This window comes from Neoarius graeffei, chromosome 21 (assembly GCF_027579695.1).
Source record: "Neoarius graeffei isolate fNeoGra1 chromosome 21, fNeoGra1.pri, whole genome shotgun sequence".
Taxonomy (NCBI): domain Eukaryota; kingdom Metazoa; phylum Chordata; class Actinopteri; order Siluriformes; family Ariidae; genus Neoarius; species Neoarius graeffei.
The window spans coordinates 50,230,570-50,257,801 of NC_083589.1; the positions used below are offsets into that span (position 1 = coordinate 50,230,570).

At 41.6% G+C, this 27,232-nt stretch overlaps 1 protein-coding gene across 1 annotated transcript in view; it reads right to left on the reverse strand.

The window, feature by feature from the left end:
- Window positions 1-3,531: 3,531 nt before the first annotated feature.
- Window positions 3,532-27,232, reverse strand: part of tmtc2a (transmembrane O-mannosyltransferase targeting cadherins 2a) — a 77,236-nt gene continuing 53,535 nt past the window's right edge. The window contains exons 5-12 of the mRNA XM_060903675.1: window positions 22,117-22,202; window positions 20,376-20,560; window positions 20,041-20,119; window positions 13,479-13,600; window positions 12,163-12,244; window positions 9,047-9,161; window positions 7,016-7,079; window positions 3,532-4,046 (exon numbers count right to left, since the gene is read on the reverse strand). Coding sequence (XP_060759658.1) covers window positions 3,867-4,046; window positions 7,016-7,079; window positions 9,047-9,161; window positions 12,163-12,244; window positions 13,479-13,600; window positions 20,041-20,119; window positions 20,376-20,560; window positions 22,117-22,202 — 913 coding nt within the window. The 3' untranslated portion in view covers window positions 3,532-3,866. The remainder of the gene's footprint in view (window positions 4,047-7,015; window positions 7,080-9,046; window positions 9,162-12,162; window positions 12,245-13,478; window positions 13,601-20,040; window positions 20,120-20,375; window positions 20,561-22,116; window positions 22,203-27,232) is intronic.

A 27,232-nucleotide genomic window follows, 5' to 3' on the forward strand; every position in this document is an offset into this window, starting at 1 on the left:
TGAAAAGAACAGTGCTTTTCTTTCAAAAATAAGGACATTTCAAAGTGACCCCAAACTTTTGAACGGTGGTGTGTGTGTATATATATATATATATATATATATATATATATATATATATATATATATATATATATATATATATATATCACACACACACACACAATGGAATCATTTGCTGACAGCTCAGTCCCCCCCAGTTCAAAAATCCTATCTGCACCCCTGACCATGCATGCAGGGCATACTCAAAAAAAAGTGGAGTCTGGGCGATTAACATGAGAACTTATTGCCATGTTTGTTTACAGAAAACAAGCAAGTTATTAAAATCAAGAAGAAGTACACTCAAAAGAAGTGGATATAGAAACCACTCAATGTGATAAATCCTGATACGCTAACAAAGAAGGATTTTTCCTACGAGTTGGAAAATGATCCATCCGTTGAGTTCCCCGACATCTCAAACTACCTGGTGCTGCAGACATTGTTCTACATGGACAAACAGATGAAAACGTGGAAGAACAGAGGCTACAACTTTTTATATGTGGCTGGGTTAAAGATCTGGGGATCAGAACACTACAAAATAGACGGCGGTAGACGGATCTAAATGCAGGAAGAGTGTTTTTTGCAGGCGTGATACTTACAAAAGCAAAACAGAAAGTAAAATATTTAACCAGCGTTAGAAACATGGCTAGAAACAAACATGACAGTGATAATGATAATGCTTCGCAAAGCCTCTGTGAAAACAGCGTCTGTATCTGTGCATGCTGATTGCGCTCAAAACAGTATCAGGTGTTTCCCATAATGACTGGGTCCCAAGCACATGTACAACGCGCTCCGTGAGCGAGTGCAGCCGCTCGAGCTGCGCCAGACTCAAGTGCGCAAAGGCGTTACAGTCAAGTGTTCACCTGCTGTGTGACCACAACTTTTATCTCACGTGTATATCGCCACAAAAATGCCTCATTTTCATCGATAATCCATTGCAAAGCATCACGAGCTGTAGTGTGACTGTAGCTTAATGTGGCGGATGTGACAGAAAATGCATCCCAGCAATTGTACTCTACTATGAGTAAAAAATTAACTTCAACTTGGAAAACAAACAAACAAAAAAAAACCTTTGCGGCCCACTAGTTGAGAAACACTACCCTACAGGCAGCATTACCTTCAGAGCTGCTGATACAGAAGATCAATCAACACCCTCAGCCCAACATGGGCGCCGCCAGGGGGGAAAGGTTAGAACAATTCTAGGGGCCCAGCACTGCCATGGGGCCCTTTAAGGGGCTGATAATATGCTTTTAATGATTTTAATAAGACTTTTGAAATAACAATGCAATATTCCATCTGGTAAAATGAGCTAATTGAACAAGGTTGTCCATTTCTTGAGTTCTTCAACATATTGTCATTTAACCCTCCCCCTTTTGCGAAATGGTACGGTCCAGTTCTGGTAGAAGCGCGATGCGTTAAATCTGTGTGCTGATCAGTGCAACGCTACTTGCTGCTGTGTCGCGGTGCAGCAGCCAGCCAGCCAGCAGTGGAGTGCGTACAGTCTATGATCGCTAAATATGAAGAGTGGCTGTCAAAAACGTAAAGAAAGGCAGCTGAAAGCTGAGAGGGACCGGAGAGGCAGGCAACTGGTCACTCAGTTTTTCCCAAAGAAAGGTAGCTATCGCTCACATGTGTGTTCAAAATATTAGCAAATGGTAAATGAACAGTATGAACGTGGTTGGATTAGCCTATCAAGAGAACACTTTTACAGTTTGTACAGTGACATTTTTTCCATTTTAATAACTGAACTGACTTGTGTGATAAACAAGATGAAATATTATGTTATGCTGGTGCTAATAACTAGTGCTAATAACCAGTTTCATAACTAATGGGGTGCCCTAAATATGCACAGATTCAGCCTCAGGGGGACCTCTGCCCTACCAAACCACTGAACCCCCCTTTGGAGAAGGAGGTAAGCAGCAAAACAACCCATAAATGCTTTAGGATTTAAGTTTTTAATGAGCGAGCGCCATATACAGTTTGCTAGATTAAAGTGTTGCTTAGCAGTCACATCACACATTTCACTACCAATTGTCCTAGCACAAGAAGGCATGTGGCAAAATCTTGAATTTTCATTTGTGATTGTAAATGCACCAGAATTGGTCACTGACCAGTTTTCATCTAGTCCCTGGTAGGTTAATACATAAAATGTAATAAAGTCACAAACTCAAGGTCCATGGGCTATCAAAAGTCAAATAATGACAATAGTGCAATTGTGACGAGGGTGGGCAAAGTTAGGGGGCCCAAAATTCTAATCTTTCATGGGGCCCAAAATTTCTGGCGGTGCCCCTGCAGCCCAATAAGATGTTTAAAAAAAAAACAACAACTTTGCGGTCCACTAGATGGCCCAGTAGTTGAAAAACACTGCCCTACAGTACAGGCAACATTACCTTCAGAGCTGCTGATACAGAAAATCAATCAACACCCCTCAGCCCAATAAGATGTTTAAAACCTGCACTGTGCTCTAAAAGGTTTACTAGTTTTATCCAAGCGACAAGTGTAAAAAAAGAATTATATGAGCATTTTTTGAATCAAAAAAGGTGTAAACTAAGAATAATCTATCAAAAAAAAAAAAAAGCCCAATAAACTTCTGGGAATTCAGTGTGTACTTTTATTGCCTTTTGTTTCAAATGTGTGATACAAGAACTACTTATATACTACATGCCCAAAAGTCTGAAGAGCCAAATATAAAGTATATTCATAATTAGTGTGTTCAGATGTGTCAGCCACACCCACTGATAACCGCATCAAATCAACCAAATCAATGTCCCTGGTCAGTTTTTCTGACCAGTTGGACTGTTTGGGCAGGACCCTTAATTCTAGTAAACGGAACGTCGTACCGTATGCTGCCACATATGACGACATTTTAGAGAATTGTGTCCTTCTGTCTTTCTGGCAACAGTTTAGAGAAGCCCTTTAACTGTCCCAACTTGACATCAGTGATCTCCATAAAAATAGCTTTCCAATTTTAAACGTGTAAGATTTTGACATACAATGAGATTTGAAAGTCTGAGACCACCTAGGAAAATCTGGAAACTTTAACCACTTCAAAACCTGCAGAATAAAGTGGAACACCGTCTGTGGGCCGAGCCTTAGTTCCAAACATCTGTATCAACTTCACTAAAGCTCTTACGGTTAAATACTCAACAGTACTAGGCAAAGTCTCACAAATCATGTTACAAAATGAGTGATGCTTCATACAGTCCACACTTATGGCCATGTAGCATATAAACTATAACAATGATAAAATTACAATTATGAAATGTATAAGATAAAGCAGCATGATAAATAACTAAGAGAATTTCCAAAGAGATTCCCCCCCCCCAAAAAAAAATAAAATAAATCACTCATAGGTAGATATTGTGGGAAAAAAAATACACAGAATGATGTAATAAATTAACCATTTACTTTATAAAACACTATATAATAATAAGACACTTCCAAATAATTTCTCTTTCATTTTGTTAAATTTTCTTCATGAGAGTCATTGTTTCAGGACCTTTTATTTAAGATCGTGGTCTTCAGTAATGCAAATTTATTTCCAAAATAAAAATGCACAGCGAACACATTTGCTTTCCCAGTGCCTACGTCACACTGTAGGTGCCCTTTGACTCACACTAGTACTGGTTCTGCCTGTTCATAAAGGCAAGGATTCGAGTTTTCCAGTGCCTCACCAGTGTTCCCACAGGGCTCATGCAAGCTCCTTTTACTCTAAACCAGTGCTGTGCTGCTGAATCAGATTATTAATCTGTCAACACTAGAGATTCACAAGCCTCAAATTCTCACTGTTAAATGGATCAGCTTTACAGAGCTTGTGATAGAAAGGATGGTCATGACCCCACGCTCTTCAGGCCTCGTTTGCGCATGACATTCCAGAGTTTGCGCAAATTGGACTGCGTGATCAGATCATCAGGTTTGAGCTGCAGCGCACGCAAGTATTTGGTCTCGGCTTCCACAAGCTTTCCATTGAGATGGAGGATGGCCCCGAGGTTCATCAGCGCAGCAGCATACTGAGAGAGAGAGATTTTTTAAATTTTAGCATCTTATTCTGTGTCGAACATATTTTGCACTCAACATTACAGTTACTAAATTGAATTTTAAAAGTACAACATATCTGAAGGGTAATAAATAGAACAGAGTTATTTCAGTTCGAATAATTTGAGCTACACAACACCACCCAAGTTTAATTTAGCACCTTTCCCCAACCTAAGGACGCTTTATAGAGTAAATGGCATGACAGAAAGAGAGAAACATCACCCAAAGAGCTGATTATGCGCAAGAGGGGTGACAACGTGTATCCTGCGATACGGTATATAACAAAGAAATACGATAGTATAACTTTATTAGGGGTAACTTTGCAGGCTAACTGCAAATTTAGTTTGCACATTAAAAGTGCATATCACGGGTAAATTCAGGAGCAAGATCAATGTAATTCTATTTTATATTAAGCTTTGGTCAAATATCTGTCACATTTTGCACAATTTTTTTTACCGTGCGCAATACCAGAAAAATCCAGTTGAAATCAAGCCATTTGATGCGAATTGGTCCGCCTCTGAAAAAACTTGGCGTTTGGATTTCCCGGCAAACATTGATTTTCGTGACGTCGCGTGCGGGACGCCTCCCTCTGAATCCTACGTCAGCGCTGGTTTATGAGAAAATGACCTGGTGGTTTTCTGCAAATTTCTTCAACGTTATCGCGTAATTATTAAAATGGTTAACAGATGTATCGTAGGAGGGTGTAGCAACACCAATCTTGATGGGATTAGTACTCATCATTTCCCAAAAGACCGGACAATGAGAGAGAAATGGGAGCGCTTGGTCTACACAGGCTGTGCACTGAAACTGTGCAAGCTTGCACAGCCTGCTGGCGCTTCCACAGGTAACATCACGAATCTGGCTCCAGACTCCCTTGGGATTTTTCCAGACGCGTTTTGTTATTTTATTATTATTTCTGCTGTAGGCAGATGGCCTTGTGCAAAATTACCCTTCTGGATGAGTGTGTAAAGGGATATACTTTCATATAAAAAAAACGAAATTGGTCCAGGATATGCCCTTTAAGACTAAGCTCTATGAAGCCAACAAGTGTCTATTTATGATTAGAAGCCTTCGTAAGGAAGGATACTCGCAATTGGAAATAGATCACCCTTTTAATTCCATTGTTCTTTCTAAATTACTTTAGAGTTTACTGGTGATTGCTGCTAGTCAGTCTGATCTTACTATTATACAACAAATTTTAACTAGATGTTTTAAACGACGTTATACTTCAACTCATTTTGATATTTTTAGTCTTCTTGAAAAATGTGACCACCGACTGTTTAACAAGTTTAAATGTCACAGATCATCCACTATTCAGCTTGTTGCCTAAGGTAAAGGAATCTTCTGCGCACCTAAGGAACAGATCCCGCATTATGCCTAGAAGGAGCGCAGAGCATTTTAGGAATAGATTTTTTTTTTTAAAGATATTTTTTTGGGCTTTTTTCACCTTTATTATTGGATAGGACAGTGTAGGAGACAGGAAATGAGCAGGAGAGAAAGACGGGGAGGGATTGGGAAATGACCTCGGACCGAAATCGAACCCAGGTCCCCGGATTTATGGTATGGCGCCTTATCCACCTGAGCCACGACGACCGCAGGAATAGATTTTTTTTTAATAGATTAATTTTTAAGTACAAGTTGATGTAGGTTTCTAGATTAGGTTTTACATTTAGGCATTTCTGTCATTTATATTGTTACACTTGATATGATTTTTTTTTTATCTAGTGAATAAAGACATATTACTTTATTATAGAGGTCTGCGCGGGTCGGATTTTTCAGTCCCGCTCCCGCCCGCATTGTGCAGTCCCACTCCCGCCCGCAAAGAATTATGATTTTTCAGTCCCGCTCCCACAAAGAATTATGATTTTCAGTCCCGCTCCCGCCTGCCATTTTGTCCCACTCCCGCCCACAAATCCCGCATGATGCAGACGTTCGCGTTATTTCTCAGGAAAGTTCTTGTCTTGACACAGTGTGATGGTGCCCCGCCCCCTACTTTGAGTGGATTTGAGCATAAATATCTACAGCTCACGTTCACATTTGTTATTATTTACCTTGTTTCTGAATTCAGCATGTAGTGTCTCTAATAATAATAATAATAATTATTAGTGCTGTCAAGCGATTAAAATATTTAATCGCGAATCGCACATTTTTGTCACATGAGAAACCATTGTAATTCTCTGATCAGCATAAAAAAGTGAATGGGCTTGCTTTGTACCATGAGTGAAGTGATTTACTGCTTGAGTTAGTCTACAACTCTAATCAGAGAGACAGGTTACACAGTGACGGTAGGCTTGACTCAATGCTATCCCAGAAATCCTTCCTGTAATATGCAAATTTGGCCACCTCTGATTGGACAGCCAAATTTGCATATTACAGGAAGGATTTCTGGGATAGCATTGAGTCAAGCCTACCGTCACTGTGTAACCTGTTTAAAATACGTTTTTAGTTCGCGGGACTGCAGCTTATCACCGCTCCCACCCGCGCCTGCATATGTGCACTTCCGGTCCCGCCCGCGCTCGCAATGAGCTTTCAAAATTTGTCCCGCGCCGCACTGCTTTGCGGAGGGTCCCGCAGGACTCCCGCGGGAGTGCAGGGCTCTACTTTATTACTTATTACAAAAGAAACCTTAACAGATACGAGACACAGAGAAGGAAAAACAAAACGACAATTTACATGAGCATAAAATAACAGATAAGCTCAAAGCACTGAAAAAGACAGAACAGTCAGTGATCAGGAGAGGAGGAACAACAGAAAGAGAAGAGATGAGACTTGAGATGAGTTCTGAATTTAGGAAGAGATGTACAATCCTGAAAACACTGAGGGAGAGAATTTCACAGCTTGTGGGTTACAAACCTAAATGCCCTGGACACAGCATCTAGACACTGAAATCATTGGGATAATACAGGAAACTCCAATGCGTGTTGAACAGCTCAAGGGTACTTACATCGGGTCTAATGCCTGCTGCCTTCCCATAATATCTTTCAGCTGCCTCGTTCAGACTTGCCTGTCTGGAGAGTAAAAACAAGGACAGGTAAACTTGTCATCAATTAGTGGTTGTGTATCAGCTGATATACACTAATTAAATAATATTGGCTGGCGTTGAGAGGTCTATCGGATATATTCCATCCAGCTAGCATGATACTGAACGAGCCGAAGACGAGTAGCTGAATGGAATATATCGGATATACCATGAAAAAAAGCCAGGCAATATTATTATACATACACATTCCTTTCGTGTGTTCAGCACGTCTTTCTCTTTCAAAATTATTTCATAATCTTCCGTATTTAACAAAGCAAACCTGGCAGCCATGTTTGTTTCCAAATTGTCACAGTCGCTTGCGAGTGTGAAAGTTTTACGTCTCCGACGTGTGACGTCATGTTGTCTTGACAACCATGCAATATCGTACACCATATTCAACGCTCATTCTCCATTGGGTAGAGTGACGTAATACATGCCAGATAAGCGATACGCTAACAATATTGCACGTTATCAAACCAAATGAATGAAACCTGCTAGAAGGGAATAGAACACGTTCTTATTCCATTGAAAAAGTGTCCTGTATATATAATAATAGTGTTTATTGCTCACTCATATGTACAGTAGAGAAGCTGAGGTATAAAAGTTGTTCAAGTGGCTACAGAAAGATATAGAAAAGGCACAGCAATATTCGTCTATAGTACATCAGGAGAGCTGACAAATCCAAAACAGCCCACAAAAGTCTGATTGTTTAACTCGTTCCCTACGGCAAGCCGCTGACAGCGGCTCGGCGAATTTTCCCATTCCCGACGGAAAGCCGGTACTATCGGCTTTGGTGACGTTATACGGAATTCCCTCGGAAACTCCCATAATAAAGCAGTACACGTGAATTTGACCAATCAGAGCCGTAGAGGACTGCACATAGACCACATTTGGATATTATAATTAGCGGGAAACCCCAGAAGTCATGCGTAGGGAAGGTTTATTATAGCAGGGATAGACTGCTATAACATTATTATAATATTATAATATAATATTATGACTGATTCTTGTGAAACCTACCTACTTCAGAATTATACAAAAATAATTCCATATTTAGAAAGGATAGGTTTCAAGGACTCGGTAAATGTATACTTTTCGACCTCTAAAATAAATTTGTTATGGAGATAGAAACAGGCGGCACGGTGGTGTAGTGGTTAGCGCTGTCGCCTCACAGCAAGAAGGTCCGGGTTCGAGCCCCGTGGCTGGCGAGGGCCTTTCTGTGTGGAGTTTGCATGTTCTCCCCGTGGGTTTCCTCCGGGTGCTCCGGTTTCCCCCACAGTCCAAAGACATGCAGGTTAGGTTAACTGGTGACTCTAAATTGACCGTAGGTGTGAATGTGGGTGTGAATGGTTGTCTGTGTCTATGTGTCAGCCCTGTGATGACCTGGCGACTTGTCCAGGGTGTACCCCGCCTTTCACCAGTAGTCAGCTGGGATAGGCTCCAGCTTGCCTGCGACCCTGTAGAACAGGATAAAGCGGCTAGAGATAATGAGACGAGAATGAGATGAGATAGAAACATTTAACTGAATGTACCTATTAAATTGGTGATTTTCACAAAAAGTATTCCGTCAAAACGTGAACGAAAACAATTGAAGTATTCCGTAAGGAATGAGTTAATGCGTCTTGTATTTGGATTGTATCCTGACGGGATTTTGACCACGTGTTGCAATAGCTCCAAACTATTACAACTCCCACCAAAGACCATCATAAAAATGGTACCTACTGACGTCTGGCAAGGCACGCTGCAATACAGATGCGAGTGGAGAGTCAAACTCTTGCAGTTAGCAGAGGACTAGCCCCCCACTGTAATCCCAGCTATGTAATAGGCGAGAGGCCGAGGACTACGGAAACGGAGATCGGCGCTGCCCTATGCGCCACATGGCGTGGGAAGGACTTTGATTACAACTCCCAGCCTCCAATATCAAACAGCTGAGCATCACCTCTCATATGCACACACCTGAGTATATGAGCAGCACTGAAAACTACATCGAATTCTGTGCTGTCCAGTTCAGCAGCTTTCTCAGCCATCACAGCAGCTTCTTCTAATCGAGACTGTTCCACCAAAAACTGACCTGTGAGAGATACAGGTAGATACAGACAGACAGACAGACTGCTCCTGAGAAAAGTTTTATTGGTTCCAGTACTGATATGACAAGAATGAATAACTGACAGTCAGAAGACACAACTCTAAAAATAACATGCGTACCACATACAGTACATTTCATAGTATTCACCTCCCTGGAACTGTTCCACATAAGCAGTCTTACAATGTGGAATTGAAATGTTATGGACTATTTTGTATAGATTCATGATATATGATTCTAATTATGTCCAAACTAGGGCTGTGCTTTGAAAAGAACTGCCATGATACAATGCCTGTGATGAAGAAACATGTCAGTGGTTCAGAAAAAGGATGGTTCTTGGAATGAAAACATGGAAATCATACACAGTGCTCGGCGTAAATGAGTACACCCCCTCTGAAAAATAACATTTTAAACAATATCTCGATGAACACAAACAATTTCCAAAATGTTGACAAGTTTAATACAACATCTGTTTAACTTATAACGGGAAAAACTAAGGTTAATAATATAACTTAGATTACACATTTTTTCAGTTTTACTCAAATTAAGGTGGTGCAAAAATGAGTACACCCCACAACAACAACTACTACATCTAGTACTTTGTACAGGGTTTCTGCAGGCTTGAACAAGTTCAATTTAAGACTTTTTAAGACCTTTTTAAGACCATAACAGGTTAAATTTAAGACTTACGGTATGCCGCACAAAAAAATAAAGAAAATTGGGAGAGCCTGAATTACTTTCAAAATAACAAAATTTATCATTCACCAATGAAGTCATTACATCCCTAGGGTGCGCTCTTGCATTAATGAGGAACTAAGTTGCAGTGGAGCCAAAGACATCCCGCAAATCACTTGAGGATGAGGCATTCGATTCTGTACGGTTTGTGTGTTGTAACGTTACAGTTCGCACGGAGTTAGCTGATACACCGTCTCGAGATGTGCTTGGACCTGACAACGGTGAACAAAATTGAGTGACGGCATGCGATTGTTGCAGACTTTTATGGGCAGCCTAGTGCTTCTCCGCTTTCACATGCGATTCCGGTGCCTTTACACCCAGGGTGCTGAGTTTGAGTGTTCTTTTGCACAATGTGCAGTACGCCTCAAACGGATTGTTTGGTACACGTTTTAACCAGTCTACGAAATCATTGCGTTCAAGCCAGCAGTCGTTAAACTTGCATTTGCCCATTTTGCTACAAACCGTGACAATCTCCCTCGCTTCTTTTAGGCTCTACTGTCCAAATGCGCGGGTGCCATGCCCTGTGCATCACCATGCCAACCGGGCTAGACGCCGGATTCCACGGTGTCTCATTTGTAGTTTGCAGCGTAGCCTACTGATACTAAGTAGGCCTAGCCTATATGACTAATTATGAATATCACCAACGCATTTAACAAAAAAAAGCGAATGGGGTAAATGGACGTAAAGATTTAAGACTTTACAAAATTACATTTAAGACCTACAATGCAAAAAATGCTTGTACTTTAGACTTTTTAAGGCCTTAAATTAGGATTATCAAATTTTAGACTTAAGACTTTTTAAGACTCCGCGGAAACCCTGTTTGTATGGCTTCCATGATTTTTAATGGCAGCACCAAGTCTTCTCGGCATGGAATGAACACGTTGGCGACATTTTGCAACATCAATCTTTTTCCATTCTTCAACAATGGCCTCTTTTAGTGACTGGATGCTGGATGGAGAGTGATGCTCAACTTGTCTCTTCAGAATTCCCCAAAGAAAATTATTTCTTTCCACCACAAAGGTGAAGGCTACAAGAAGATCAGCAAAGCTTTACTTATCAGTCAGAATACTGTAGCAAAAGTGGTACAAAAATTTAAGAAAGATGGAACTGCACCCATCTCACAGAGACGTCCAGGTCATCCACGGAAGTTAACACCTCGACAGGAGCGTCTTCTGATGAGAAGCGTTGAAGAAAATCGGCATGCAAGTTCACTGCAGTTATCTAAAGAAGTAGAAAGCCAAACTGGGGTGACTATTTCCCGTGACACAATACAGCGTACACTGCAGAGGAATGGCATGCATGGATGCCGTCCACGAAAGAAGCCTCTCCTAAAGCCCAGGCACAAAAAAGCCCGCCTAGAGTTTGCCAGGGCCCATGCTGACAAAGATGAAGACTACTGGGACTCTATACTCTGGAGTGATGAGACCAAGATAAATGTTTTTGGAACCGATGGCTTCAAAACTGTATGGCGTCGCAAAGGTGAGGAATACAAAGAAAAATGCCTGGTGCCTACAGTGAAACATGGTGGTGGCAGTGTCCTTATGTGGGGCTGCATGAGTGCTGCTGGTGTCGGGGAGCTGCATTTCATTGACGGCATCGTGAATTCACAGACGTATTGCTCTATACTGAAAGAGAAGATGCTACCATCACTCCGTGTCCTTGGTCGTCATGCACTTTTCCAACATGACTAAACACACATCTAAGGCCACTGTTGGATTTCTGAAGAACAGGGTGAAAGTGATTCAGTGGCCAAGTAGGTCTCCTGATCTGAACCCAATCGAACACCTATGGGGAATTCCGAAGAGACAAGTTGAGCATCACTCTCCATCCAGCCACTGAAAGAGGTCATTGTTGAAGAATGGAAAAAAGATTGATGTTGCAAAATGTCACCAACTTGTTCATTCCATGCCTAGAAGACTTGGTGCTGTTATTAAAAATCATGGAGGCCATACAAAGTACTAGATGTAGTAGTTGTTGTTGTGGGGTGTACTCGTTTTTGCACCACCTTAATTTGAGTAAAACCAAAAAAATGTGTAATCTAAGTTATATTATTAACCTTACTTTCCCGTTATAAGTTAAACAGATGCTATATTAAACTTTGTCTTGTCAACATTTTGGAAATTGTTTGTGTTCATTGAGATATTGTTTAAAATGTTATTTTTCAAAGGGGGTGTACTCACTTACGCTGAGCACTGTAGACAGATGTAGAGATGTAAAAAAGAGTTAAAGCAGTGTTCTCTATGTACACTCCTACCATAGTGCATATAACATGTCCCCTTGGTGGGCTCCAGCTCTATTGCCTTCAGGAAGTAATGCTCCGCCTCAGTTTTCTGACCCTGATAACGAAATCACATCAAAATGTTTACACATGTTTAAAAAAAAAAAAAAGACCAAGTCCAAATCCAGATGATTTTTATACTAGTGCAAGATCTTTTTCTGGTGCTATGTATTTAAAAATAATCAGTGTTGCAGAATTAAGCAACTGTAGCATAACAAAACAATAGTCAGTCTATTATTCAAAAGCCACACACACACACACACACACACACACACACACACACACACACACACACACACACACACACCTCAGCTTGGAAGAAAATGGTACAGTACAGTCAGTATTTTGTGTGTAAATCTCTCATTTGTACGTCACTGTGAAATTAAAATCCCGTTATAAACAGAAGGTATCTGAATCCCCCTGTACAGAAGCCGAGAGAGGCCCTTCATATAATCCTTTTTTTATTCACCTTGTTATCCCGAGATAACGACATAATTAATTCAGGATCTTGAGAAAACAACACAACTAATTCGAGATCTCGAGAAAACAAAACTGTTATTCCGTGATCTCGAGTAAACAGCTGAGAAATGGTTCATTCAGGTGCGCCAAGAGACTTGTGATATGCTGACTTTGGGGCTATTTCTCATTCTGTATAGACGCAACTTTGGTCATTAGAATGTCTGGAATAATCGATCACCTAATAAGGCAATATTTTGATCAGGGGTTGACACAGGGAGAGATTGCATTAAGTCTTTTAATAAGGGATAATTTCAAAATTAGTCCGCGGCACCTCCGCAGAAGACTGGCCCGGCTTCGTCTCTACCGACGGAGATACAGTGAGCCAGCTGAGATCATGAAATATTTGTTTTCTCGAGATCTCGAATTAGTTGTGTTGTTTTCTTGAGATCCTGAATTAATTATGTCGTTATCTCGGAATAATGGTTTTGTTTTCTCGAGATCTCGAATTAGTTGTGTTGTTTTCTCGAGATCCTGAATTAATTATGTCGTTATCTCAGGATAACAAGGTGAATAAAAAAAAATATATTATATGAAGGGCCTCTCGCGGCTTCCATACCCCTGCAAGGCCTGTTTCTACACCTCAAACTGCTACAGTACATTTATCTACATCAGTTCCCTGAAGTAAATATTCCCGAGCAAATATTTGTGGTTGGTTGAAGTTGAGAAGCAACAACCATCAAACCAAAACTGACTCCTTACTGGTAGCAGATATTACTTGTTTAAACGTAGTACGTCTTGATAAAGAACACAGAAAGACTGACAGGGTGACTCACCATTATAGATAACAATTTGCCATATGTCAGGTGGGCAGGGACATGGTCCGGTTTGGCCTTAAGTGACTCTCTGTACCAGTGCTCTGCATCCTCAAACTTATTCAGTTTCATATAGGCCTCACCTGAGGGGTTCACAACCAAATTGTAAAGACAAACCACATATACAGAAAGAATCGATAAGCAATGTCTTGTTAAATGCGGCCCAAAAACAGTTAAAACAGTACACTGTAGAACAAAGTACACTGCAGGAATAAATGTGAGGAACTGTAAGAGTTGTAAGTGTGAGTGTATTTAAGCATGATGCATCACTGGTGCCTTAAACATAATTAAGCACAAGTTCACTTTTCTTTGCCTTTTTAAATCTATATGGGCTGTAAACTTCTGACTTTGCTTGTTGTCCTGACCACAAAACACATTTTATCATCTTTAGATTTTATTCAGTTTTCAAAAAGTAACCTATAATCTTTAATAGTAACATGCGAAATCAATCTTTCATGAATTAGAATTAACCAAACACTAAAAACTCACAGTATTTTGATCTTAAATTTGCTGTGGCAGATAATTTTGGGTTAAAGATGACAGTGACATTTAAAACAAGAGTGCTCTGAGAGCACAATATCCCACACTGGCAACAATATGCTAGAAGTGCTTAATACATCCTCATGAAATTGTCCAAAGTACAAATTTGGTAATCAAGGGCCATAACTCTGGTAAAATACAACTGAATTGAACGAAATTGCAATATGTGTATTATCGACATATGACAAAGAATCCTGTCAAGTTTCGTGAAATTCCTCCAAAAATTGTGAGAGGAGTGGATTTCAGAAGGCGAGTACCCTTTCCTGAGGGAGGGAGGGACGGACGGACGATCCCAAAGGAAATTTAGACATCCCGTAGCTCTTAAGACACATACTTATACAGTGGGGCAAAAAAGTATTTAGTCAGCCACCAATTGTGCAAGTTCTCCCACTTAAAAAGATGAGAGAGGCCTGTAATTTTCATCATAGGTATACCTCAACTATGAGAGACAGAATGGGGGGAAAGAATCCAGGAAATCACATTGTAGGATTTTTAATGAATTAATTGGTAAATTCCTCAGTAAAATAAGTATTTGGTCACCTACAAACAAGCAAGATTTCTGGCTCTCACAGACCTGTAACAACTTCTTTAAGAGGTTCCTCTGTCCTCCACTCGTTACCTGTATTAATGGCACCTGTTTGAACTCGTTATCAGTATAAAAGACACCTGTCCACAACCTCAAACAGTCACACTCCAAACTCCACTATGACCAAGACCAAAGAGCTGTCAAAGGACACCAGAAACAAAATTGTAGACCTGCACCAGGCTGGGAAGACTGAATCTGCAATAGGTAAGCAGCTTGGTGTGAAGAAATCAACTGTGGGAGCAATTATTAGAAAATGGAAGACATACAAGACCACTGATAATCTCCCTCGATCTGGGGCTCATGCAAGATCTCACCCTGTGGGGTCAAAACGATCACAAGAACGGTGAGCAAAAATCCCAGAACAACACGGGGGGACCTAGTGAATGACCTGCAGAGAGCTGGGACCAAAGTAACAAAGGCTACCATCAGTAACGTACTACGCCGCCAGGGACTCAAATCCTGCAGTGCCCCCTGCTTAAGCCAGTACATGTCCAGGCCCGTCTGAAGTTTGATAGAGAGCATTTGGATGATCCAGAAGAGGACTGGGAGAATGTCACATGGTGAGATGAAACCAAAATAGAACTTTTTGGTAAAAACTCAACTTGTAGTGTTTGGAGGAGAAAGAATGCTGAGTTGCATCCAAAGAACACCATACCTACTGTGAAGCATGGGGGTGGAAACATCATGCTTTGGGGCTGTTTTTCTGCAAAGGGACCAGGACGACTGATCCATGTAAAGGAAAGAATGAATGGGGCCATGTATCGTGAGATTTTGAGTGAAAACCTCCTTCCATCAGCAAGGGCATTGAAGATGAAATGTGGCTGGGTCTTTCAGCATGACAATGATCCCAAACACACCGCCCGGGCAATGAAGGAGTGGCTTCGTAAGAAGCATTTCAAGGTCCTGGAGTGGCCTAGCCAGTCTCCAGATCTCAACCCCATAGAAAATCTTTGGAGGGAGTTGAAAGTCCGTCTTGCCCAGCGACAGCCCCAAAACATCACTGCTCTAGAGGAGATCTGCATGGAGGAATGGGCCAAAATACCAGCAACAGTGTGTGAAAACCTTGTGAAGACTTACAGAAAACGTTTGACCTCTGTCATTGCCAAAAAAGGGTATATCACAAAGTATTGAGATGAACTTTTGTTATTGACCAAATACTTATTTTCCACCATAATTTGCAAATAAATTCTTTAAAAATCAGACAGTGTGATTTTCTGGATTTTTTTTTCTCATTTTGTCTCTCATAGTTGAAGTGTACCTATGATGAAATTTACAGGCCTCTCTCATCTTTTTAAGTGGGAGAACTTGCACAATTGGTGAATGACTAAATACTTTTTTGCCCCACTGTACTGTACATTCAACACACACAAGGACAAAGAAAAAACACAACACCAATGGAATGGACATTCATGGTGAATGCATATTCCACATTCAGTCACTGTGAGTGCACCAATAGGGGGATAGTGAAAAGGGTGGGTCAAAGTGTCCATAAGTCTATAGGGATGAGGCATAAAAATCACAGTCTGTATTTATAGTGCAAAAAAATAAATAAATTTAAAAAAAAAAGGTCGGTCAGAACAGGAAAGTACTGATTACTGCACTGGCTGGACATAAGGGATATTTGCTTAAATTCAGGCAGAAAAACAGGTGAATTCCCAGAAAACGGAACTCAAACCCAGTAGTCCATTTTTCCCTACCCCTTCAGGAAAGAGTTAAAAAGTTGAATGGCCCGGGGAACAAAAGATTTTCTCAGCCTGTCTGTTGAGCATGACAGAGAGAGCAGTCTGCCACTGAACAGGCTTTTCTGCCTGTTCAATGTGCTGTATAGGGGATGGTGCTCATTGTCCATAATTAGCAGGAGTTTGCTGAGGGTCCTTTTCTCAACTATCGATGCTATGGGCCCTAGCTCAGCGCCAACCACAGAGCCAGCTTTTCTCACCAGTCTGTCTATACGTCCAGTGTCCCTCCTTTTGGCACTGCCGCCCCAGCATACCACAGCATAGAAGAGAATGCTGGCAATGACAGACTGGTAAAACATCAGCAGGAGTTTACTGCAGATGTTAAAAGACCCCAGCCTTCTCAGGAAATAAAGTCGACTCTGCCCCTTCTTTTCTTATAAAGTGCATCTGTGTTAGCTGTCCAGTCCAGTTTATTATCCAGGTGCAGCCTCAGGTACTTGTAGGACTTAACTACTTCCACAGTGACCCCCTCAATGGAGGCTGGGCGTGGAAGGGAGCTGGACCTCCTATAATCCACCACCATCTCCTTGGTCTTGGAGGTATTCAGCATCAGATGGTTTGTCCTGCACCATTCCACAAAGTCCTTCACCAGGTTCCTGTACTCCCTTTCTTGGCCATCCCTGATACATGCCACAATAGCTGTGTCGTCAGAGAACTTCTGCATATGGCATAGCTCAGAGTTGTAACTAAAACCTGACGTGTAGAGGGTGAACAAAACAGGAGAGAGGACAGTTCCTTGTGGGGCACCCGTACTACTGATCACAGTCCCAGAGACACAGTCCTTCAGCCTCACAAACTGTGGTCTCATGGTAAGGTAGTCTATTATCCAGAAGACTAGGTGTGGGTCTATCCTCATCTGCAGTAGCTTATCGCTCAACAGGGGGGCTGAATGGTGTTAAAGGCACTGGAGAAGTCGAAGAACATGATTCTCACAGCACCATTTCCTCTGTCTAGGTGAGAGTAAGCTCTGTGCAGCAGGCAGATGATGGCATCATCCACTCCTACTTTATCCTGGTATGCGAACTGTAGCTGATTGAGTGCATGACTGACTTGGGGTCTGAGGAGGTGCAGCAGTAGCCGCTCCATTGTCTTCATTATGTGGGAGGTTAAGGCAACAGGGCTAAAACCATTCAGTTCACTGGGATGTGGCTTCTTAGGAATTGGGATGAGGCATGATGTCTTCCACAATGTTGACACCCTCCCAAGATGTAGGCTGAGGTTAAAGACATGTTGTAAAGGCTCACCTAATTTAGCCGCAAATACTTTCAGGAGTCTGGGGCACACTCTGTCCGGTCCAGCGGCCTTCCTAGGCTGCAGTCTCCTGAGCTCACGCGTCACCATCTCTGATGTTATGGAGACAGCAGGGGGAGGAAGCTTCCGGTGAACAGGCTGGAGGTTGTTGATTGGTGTGCATGGAACACTGAGTGAGGTAGCTGCCAGGAAGGGGGGGGGGGGGGACACATCAATGGTAGGTGAGGGGTGATGTACGGGTAGCCCCAGTCGATGGAGGAGGTTGGGGGTGGTGCTGGGGCAGACAGCTGCATCAAAATGATTATAAAAATTATTGAGCTGATTTGCCCTCTCCACATTACCCTCCACTACACTGCTGGTCTTTTTGCAGCCTGTGATGGTTCTCAACCCATTCCAAACCTCCCTCATGCTGTTATTCTGCAACTTTTCCTCCACCTTTCTGCTATACTTCTCCTTTGCCTCTCTCAGCCTGACCTTGAGCTCCCTTTGTATGCGCCTCAGCTCTATCTGGTCACCATCCTTGAACACCCTCTTCTTCTTAAGGAGGTCCTTAACATCACTGGTTATCCAAGGCTTATTGTTGGGAAAGCAGCATACAGTTCTGATGGGAACAACAATGTCCATACAGAAGTTCAGATAATCAGTTATGCAGTGAGTAGCCCCCTCAATATCCTCCCCATGTGATTCCTGCAGCACCCTCCAGTCAGTAAACTCAAAACAGTCCTTCAGAGCATCCTCTACCTCAGGGGACCATACCCTGAATGAACGTGTGGTGATTGGCTGTCTGCGCACACATGGAATGTACTGTGGCTGCAGAAAAACCAAGTTGTGGTCTGATTTACCCAGCGGAGGCAGTGGAATGTCCTTGTAAGCTTCCCTCACATCGGCATACATGAGGTCAATTGTATGATTTTTCTTTGTGGAGCAGTTAACAAACTGATGGAATGCAGGCAGAGTTGACTCCAATGTAACACGATTAAAGTCCCCAGAGATAAAAATGAAGGCATTAGGATGTTGAGTCTGGAGCTTAGCAACAGTGGAGTGGATGACGTCACATGCCTTATCCGGAAGTGCACGCGGCGAGATGTATACACAGACAGCGATCGTATGGCTGAACTCTCTAGGCAAGTAATATGGTCTGATGCTGACAGCTAAAAGCTCAATGCCACGACAATCCCCCTTGGGGCCTTTCGGCCAAGAAGGGATAAAAAGGACTGGGAAATTTGGGGGGGGTCAAACAAGAAAATATTAAACACTACCATGGTGAACTCATTTTTGTCCACCAACACTAAGTGGCGTTTCAGCCAAGCCTACAAGCCAACACAAGCAAAAACTCTTTGTGTTCCGACATGGTACATTTTACATTCTTGGAGTCCATTCTTGCACAAAATATAGCACAAACAAACAAAATGTGAGGCTCTCTGGTACATGTTTAAATTACAGAGAACAATAATAGATCTAGGACTACAGAGATCAGCATTAAAGAATTAACAACTTAATGTTGGAAAGGGACTCTAAACTGACCGTAGGTGTGAATGTGAGTGTGAATGGTTGTCTGTGTCTATGTGTCAGCCCTGTGATGACCTGGCGACTTGTCCAGGGTGTACCCCGCCTTTCGCCCATAGTCAGCTGGGATAGGCTCCAGCTTGCCTGCGACCCTGTAGAACAGGATAAAGCGGCTACAGATAATGAGATGAGATGTTGGAAAGGGCGGCACAGTGGTGTAGTGATTAGCACTGTCACCTCACAGCAAGAAGGTTCTGGGTTTGAGCCCAGCGGCTGACGAGGGCCTTTCTGTGCAGAGTTTGCATGTTCTCCCCGTGTCCGCATGGGTTTCCTCCGGGTGCTCCGTTTTCCCCCACAGTCCAAAGACATGCAGGTTAGGTTAACTGGTGGCTCTAAATTGACCGTAGGTGTGAATGTGAATGGTTGTTTGTCTGTGTTAGCCCTGCGATAACCTGGTGACTTGTCCAGGATGTACCCCGCCTCTTGCCCATAGTCAGCTGGGATAGGCTCCAGCTCCAGGATAAGCAGCTACAGATAATGGATGGATGGATGGATGGATGTTGGAAAAATAATTCTGTTAGTTATGTTCTTTCAATGTCATTTAAAATTCAATTATTTACCCTTTGACTGAACAATCATTCCTTTATTAATTTCTGGCCAATTTTCTCTTTGAAATTCCAGGATAATTTCATCCCAACAAATACATGCTCAGTTCCAGGCAGGATTAAGCCTGTTCGAGCACAGCCCAATGTGTTTTCATGCACTTCCAGCTACTGATGATGGGACAATCACTGAAAATCAATCTTAGTGCAATTTCCAAAAACAGAATACGGTTTTCCTGCATCCCTGAAATGTGGTGGTGAGATAATGTAGTGGCAAAACAATTCTACTCTCCACTCACCCATCATGTTGTAAAGGCTCTGTGGTGCAAACTGATGAGGCATCTTCTTCACAGCCTCTTTATAAATGGACAGGGCTTCCTGTGGAATCCAGAACATGGGCAAACAGGAAAGCAGACAAAAATGTTGAGACAGTGCAAAATGTGAACTAATGCAATGTTTGAGGTCAACAGTTTAATGTCCTAATTGTCTGATAGACTTTTAAGACCGAGTCCTTCATCCTAATCACTTCCAACCCACAGCTATAACTTTAGTCCCCCTAACAGCTCCGCTTTCTGATTTACTGTAAAACTTGTGTTGATGCATCCTAAGCAAGCAAGTAGCGTGTAGTGGCTACCTCTTGCTGACCCTGTTCATGGAGCAGCTTGCCAAGATTGTACAGGCAGCTAGTGACTGCGTTTCTGTGAGCATATGGGTCCTTCAGGTTCTCATCTGGGATGTTGGCACACGTCTGAAACGTGCGCTTGGCCTCCTCCACGTTTCCCTCAGTCTCTAGTATAATACCAGTGTTTAAATATGCAGCTGTTGAGGACACACACCACATAAAGGAAACAGCAAATGGACAATTAGACAGACAACAAGAACTGAACGCAGTTCAGTTTGACATGAGAAGTTCTTCCATAGTCTTACTGATCATTTGGTTTTGTTTCATGTTCTCAGTTAGATGTGGATAGCAAATTATTAATACTTTAATCCAATAATTCTGGCATTTTACTTAAAGGATATGGGACATGAAACATAAATGCACGCTATATCAGTTTCTTTCCATTAAAAATATGAATTAATTGCATCAACAAATTCAAAATCATCTATTAAATTCAGCAAAATCGTTATATTCGTGATGATTATATGGCATTTCTGCTCGACTTCCGATATGCATTTTCTACAACCGGAAGAGCCGCTGTCACATGATCATACGTCACAAAAACTTTCAGGCACAGCACAAGCGGGTAGATGAATGGAGAAGTGGATGACAAGAAAATTGTTTTTATAGTCTTTAAAGTACATTGGACATCATACATTGGACATCATGGTGTATTGTGCTGCTTATGGTTGCAATAATTCCAATGGGAAATGCCCTGGAGTAAGTTTTTTTGCATTCCCCAAGGACCCGAAGCTGAGGAAAGTGTGGGCTCACTACTGCCGTAGAAAAAACTTTGCACCTACTGTTTCCCACAAACTGTGTTCGGACCATTTCACAGAGGATTCTTTCAACTTACTCAGGTACTGAACGAAATTAATTGCCAAGCCAAATTTAAGAGGCTACTTAAAGATGGAGCCGTTCCCAACGTCCCAATTCAGGAACAAGACGGCGGAGTGAAACCAGAAGTGCTACGGCCACCACAAGGTGCATTCGCTAAGCGTCTGAAAGCCGAGGTAAGGATTAGTATTATAATTTTGGGTGTATCAGTTAGGGTTTCATCTCGGACTCTGGAAGCATTGTATCTCAATCTCGAAAAATATCAGCAAAAAAAAAAAAAAAAAATAGCTTGCAACGGACTTTAGCTAGATCTATGATGAACTTTCAATGTATGATACAAAAATAATACTTCTTTCAACAGATCATTAGCCTTTGAGCAGAATTGTTTTTAACTTACCAGGAAGTGTTATCGAGCCGACCGCTTTCAGTTTCATGGGGACTGAATGAACCCTCACTCTCAGAATCATCTGACCCGTCAGAGTAAATACAAGATCCATGTTCATGTGAATTTCCAGCTATCGGTTCGAATTGATAGGGTCTAACTTCACATCTCTGTGAAACATCGGGAATGTCACTGTCGATGGTGTCCATTTCGGTAACCTGTTTACATTAGATTCCCAAGTGCTGGCTCCTTGGAAAGTTTTTGTTACGTCACGGGTCACGTGACCACCTAGCTCATTAACGAATCCTTGTTTTATGCTGATGTATAAAAAAACTTGAATAATGTGATGATTTTCACATTTTTGACGCCCTGCAGTGATTTAGATGGCATTTCTTATGTCCTTTATACATAATTATGCCCAGAAAAAAATCCATGTCCCATATCCTTTAAGTAATGGTCTCTTTTGGTAAGACTAATGAGAAAGACTGAGCTTACATGCCAGAGTTGGTCTGCTTCGGACAGCCAGTTTATAGTAATGCAGAGCCTCAGAGAAACGTTCACTCTCTTGCAGCAACAAACCACTGAGTGAGAGAAGACAACTAATGAGGACAATATTTAGACTTCAGCACACAGAAAATCTATTACATTCCAATAAAGATGAAATAACAGGACAGCAGCGGCCATAGGACATAAAAACACCATGTCCCACATGGGTTCTGCATCGTGAAATGTGTTGTTTGTTATCACCAGCTAGAGTTAACCATTTACCGATGTTAATGAGAAACAGAGAAGGAGATGCTTGTTGAAAATACTAAACTGAAAAAAAAAATGTTTACTGCATATTTTTCTTTGATTTTCCTACTTAGAGGGGCATAAACAGAGGAACTCTGTATAACAGCTGAACAGTGTGTCTTGTACCTCTTTTAGGTGAACGGAAACGAGAGATTTCTTCACAAAGAGTTGGTAAACAACATTAATGACACAGGGATGAGAATGAGAAATTGTATTTTCAGCTGAAAATTGAATTGGGGGTCTGGGGGCCATCGGCCCCCAGCCAGGTCCAGGGCGGAGCCTGGTCGGGGGTCCAGGGGGCCGAAGGCCCCCGGAAGCTAATGAGTTTTATACATTTTAGACCACTAGAAATGGTCTCAGATTGCTCAGTTGAATAATATTTTCAGTCCAAAGAAGCTTGAGTTTTAGACACTAATAAACAAAAATAGTCTCAATAATGCTCAGCTAAAAATAATTTTTAACTTCATGCTAGAATGAAAGGAATGATGAATATAAATTAAACACATAAAGACAGAATATTTGACATAATCCTGTAAATGTTTCAGTTACTTTATTAAAGAATGCAGTTACCTCTTTTGCAGTGAACTTGTCTCAACAGAAACACAATTTCCCTGTTGAACAGTTCTCTCAGCTCCCAAAGTCACAATCACATAACTAGCAACACTACTCTAAGTTTTCAACATATTTACAAAGTACTTGTTCTTTTTCTAGGAATGCTTCATTGCAGAGATGTTTTTTTCCTTTTAGCAGCTAATCTGAATAAGCGATTCGTTTTCTTTTGTGATAATTTTCACCATTTTGAAGCTCTTATTTGCTGTTACATCCTCAATCTCCGGCCTCGTGGAGCGCCATGTTGAATGAGTAAGAAAGCGAAATGCGAAGAACCAATCAGAACGAAGCTTACATGTGACATTTTGGCCTTTCCTATCTATGCTCATTTACCATTGGTCAAATCGCGATATTTCTCTCTCAACGGCCAATCAAATACAGTGTACGTTCTGAACTGCCGATGTAAACAGAGCCTTGTTCCCGATGGTCAACACATACCTAACCCCCCCTAAATATTTTCTCCTCGGATTTAGACGATTCACAAAAATGACCCCTGGGTTGATAAAATCCGCGGAATTCCGCGGATCCGCGGAAAATTCCCATCCCTGATGACATTTCTTAGATATATAACACTTGGGTGGAATACAGTCTACCATTTCCCTTCTTTTCTCACTTGTTCTCCCAGTCCACTTTGTTTATTTCCATCTTGAAGTATTAGTGCATCAGTAGAGAAAGCTAGTTTAAAGAAGACTTCTTTCAAAAGTGAAGGTCAGATTTTTAATTCAAAGTCAGAGCTGTGAACTCATATTTGCTGCAATTTGTTCAGACTCTCATGTCATTATGTATACAGTGTGTCTGACTTTATAACAAATCACTTCGTGGTTAAGGAGTTAGAAGGTAAAAGATTTTTCAGTTCTCATTGGTTAAGGATTTATCTGTCCCTGTGTTTTTACCTGTCCCCCCCCCAATCTGTCCCTCTGAGTTACATGTCAATCCTGAGATCAAGATGCTGACCTCTTCTGCTCCTCAGACCTGCCTGATCCATCCTGATGCCCTGTGTCTGGTTGGAGTCTCATCGCATCGCTCCTGTGGAGGACGGTCCCATATGGACAGTTGAAAGTCACACTTGGAGGACGCTCTGGACACTTACAGTAACGCTTTTGTGGCTGAGGACTACAGTTGACTTGCTAACTTTAGGACTGCGGTTGTCATAAACAGTTTTGCACTCAAGTTTCCATTAATGAAGAGTTATAACTAGTGCTGTCAAAAATGTCGCGTTATTAACGCGTTAACTTGACTCAATTTTAACGGCGATAATTTTTTTATCGCGAGATTAACGCTCTGTGACATGATGTAGGTTTTTCATAAGCTTTTGAAACTGCCAGGAACTTGGAACAGAGACTTTGCTTAGAAAAACGATAGCAGCTAGACTGTAATGCCACACCCCGCACAGCTAGAGTCCTCTGCCCTCCCCCAAAGAGCCACGGTGCTCGGCTTAGGTTTCGTTTTCCCATCGGCGGCTCCAGCCCGACTTTGCAGTGGCTGTGACAAGACGTGTTATGCTCTGCAATAAAAAAAAAAAAAAATAAAAAAAAAAAAAAAATAAAAAAAAAAAAAAAACATTGGTACAACCAGTGTTCGAACTATGCCGATATTTTCGGGGGGTCCCTTTTTATCCCTGGGGGGGGGGAGGGGGTGTGTGTGCTTGCGCTTGTCTCAGAGCGCAATCGTTACACACGATTGCTATGTCAATAAACATCATTTTGCCAATATTTTAGAGACCCCCCAACATTTCCCAAATCATGTTTTCAAGGGATCTCATGTCTGTTTCAGGGGATCTCGGATCCCGAGTACCCCCGTAGTTCGAACAGTAAGCAAGCCCATTCACTTTTTTAGGCTGATAAGAGAATTACAATGGTTTTTCATGTGACAAAAATGTGCGATTAAATTGCGATTAATCGCGAGTTAACTATGACAGTCGCGACATTAATCGCGATTAAATATTTTAATCGCTTGACAGCATTAGTTATAACATCAACGAAACTGACTTCATGTTAAAACTGTTAATGTTGGGGGGCTTCGTGGCTCAGGTGGATAAGGCGCCATACCATAAATCCGGGGATCCGGGTTCGATTCCGACCCGAGGTCATTTCCCGATCCCTCCCTGTCTCTCTCCCACTCATTTCCTGTCCTGTCTCTACACTGTCCTACCCAATAAAGGTGAAAAAAAAAAAAGCCCAAAAAATATCTTTAAAAAAACAAAAAAACAAAAACTGTTAATGTTGTAGTCATGGGCGCCGCCAGGGGGGAAAAGGTTAGAACAATTCTAGGGGCCCAGCACTGCCATGGGGCCCTTTAAGGGGCTGATAATATGCTTTTAATGATTTTAATAAGACTTTTGAAATAACAACAATGCAATATTCCATCTGGTAAAATGAGCTAATTGAACAAGGTTGTCCATTTCTTGAGTTCTTCAACATAGTCATTTAACCCTCCCCCTTTTGCGAAATGGTACGGTCCAGTTCTGGTAGAAGCGCGATGCGTTAAATCTGTGTGCTGATCAGTGCAACGCTACTTGCTGCTGTGTCGCGGTGCAGCAGCCAGCCAGCCAGCAGTGGAGTGCGTACAGTCTATGATCGCTAAATATGAAGAGTGGCTGTCAAAAACGTAAAGAAAGGCAGCTGAAAGCTGAGAGGGACCGAAGAGGCAGGAAACTGGTCACTCAGTTTTTCCCAAAGAAAGGTAGCTATCGCTCACATGTGTGTTCAAAATATTAGCGAATGGTAAATGAACAGTATGAACGTGGTTGAATTAGCCTATCAAGAGAACACTTTTACAGTTTGTACAGTGACATTTTTTCCATTTTAATAACTGAACTGACTTGTGTGATAAACAAGATGAAATATTAGGTTATGCTGGTGCTAATAACTAGTGCTAATAACCAGTTTCATAACTAATGGGGTGCCCTAAATATGCACAGATTCAGCCTCAGGGGGACCTCCGCCCTACCAAACCACTGAACCCCCCTTTGGAGAAGGAGGTAAGCAGCAATACAACCCATAAATGCGGGGTAGAAAACTTTTTCTATGATTTATTAGCAGTCACATCACACATTTCACTACCAATTGTCCTAGCACAAGAAGGCATGTGGCAAAATCTTGAATTTTCATTTGTGATTGTAAATGCACCAGAATTGGTCACTGACCAGTTTTCATCTAGTCCCTGGTAGGTTAATACATAAAATGTAATAAAGTCACAAACTCAAGGTCCATGGGCTATCAAAAGTCAAATAACGACAATAGTGCAATTGTGACGAGGGTGGGCAAAGTTGGGGGGCCCAAAATTCTAATCTTTCATGGGGCCCAAAATTTCTGGCGGCGCCCCTGGTTGTAGTCATGTTGTCTGTTGTTGCCCAAATGAGGATGGGTTCCCTTTTGAGTCTGGTTCCTCTCGAGGTTTCTTCCTCGTGTCGTCTGAGGGAGTTTTTTCTTGCCACCGTCGCAACAGGCTTGCTCATTGGGGATAGATTAGAGATAAAATTAGCTCATGTCTTGGGTCATTCAGATTCTGTAAAGCTGCTTTGGGACAATGTCTATTGTTAAAAGCGCTATACAAACAAACTTGACTTCACTTGACTTTGAGTGATCAATGGCGATTCAACCAATATTATTTTCTGATTTTTTTTTCCCTTGTTGCCAGTGGACTCAGCCAAATAAAGTGTTTGTAGCCAGATTTAAAAAAAAAAAAAAAAGGTTTATAGAGCCAGCAACAAAAATGAGAGCGTCAGCAGAGTCTGAGCTAAAACAAAGATGAGACATATCAACAGCTTCAGCATTTACGGTAAAGAGATTCAAAAGTGCTGAGGAGTCCATTTTTTCACTTTACAGGTAAAATATTACAGTTGGCCATGAAATATCTATGAAAATTACAGCCAGCTGTCTCCAAATAAAATACGGTCTTACACAAGCACAGCCTTTTCTGCTTCAGCCGTGCTGATTGTGTGCGCCGTAGAAGGACTGATTATTAAAAACTGATCAGTGAGACCTCAGACCATTTTGTGTTTTTGCGTCTTTTAATTATTGTTTTTGCTTATTTTTTCATGGTTCATTTTTACAGGATTCATTTTTAATTGTAAAGAGACACTGCGTGTAACATGTAAGGTGGTACATAAATACATATCAGATGGAAAACCATATTGTCAGCTGTCAGTATGCAAATCTTTTAGTTAACATTAAGCCTTCACCTTTTGCCTACAAATATTATTTACAAA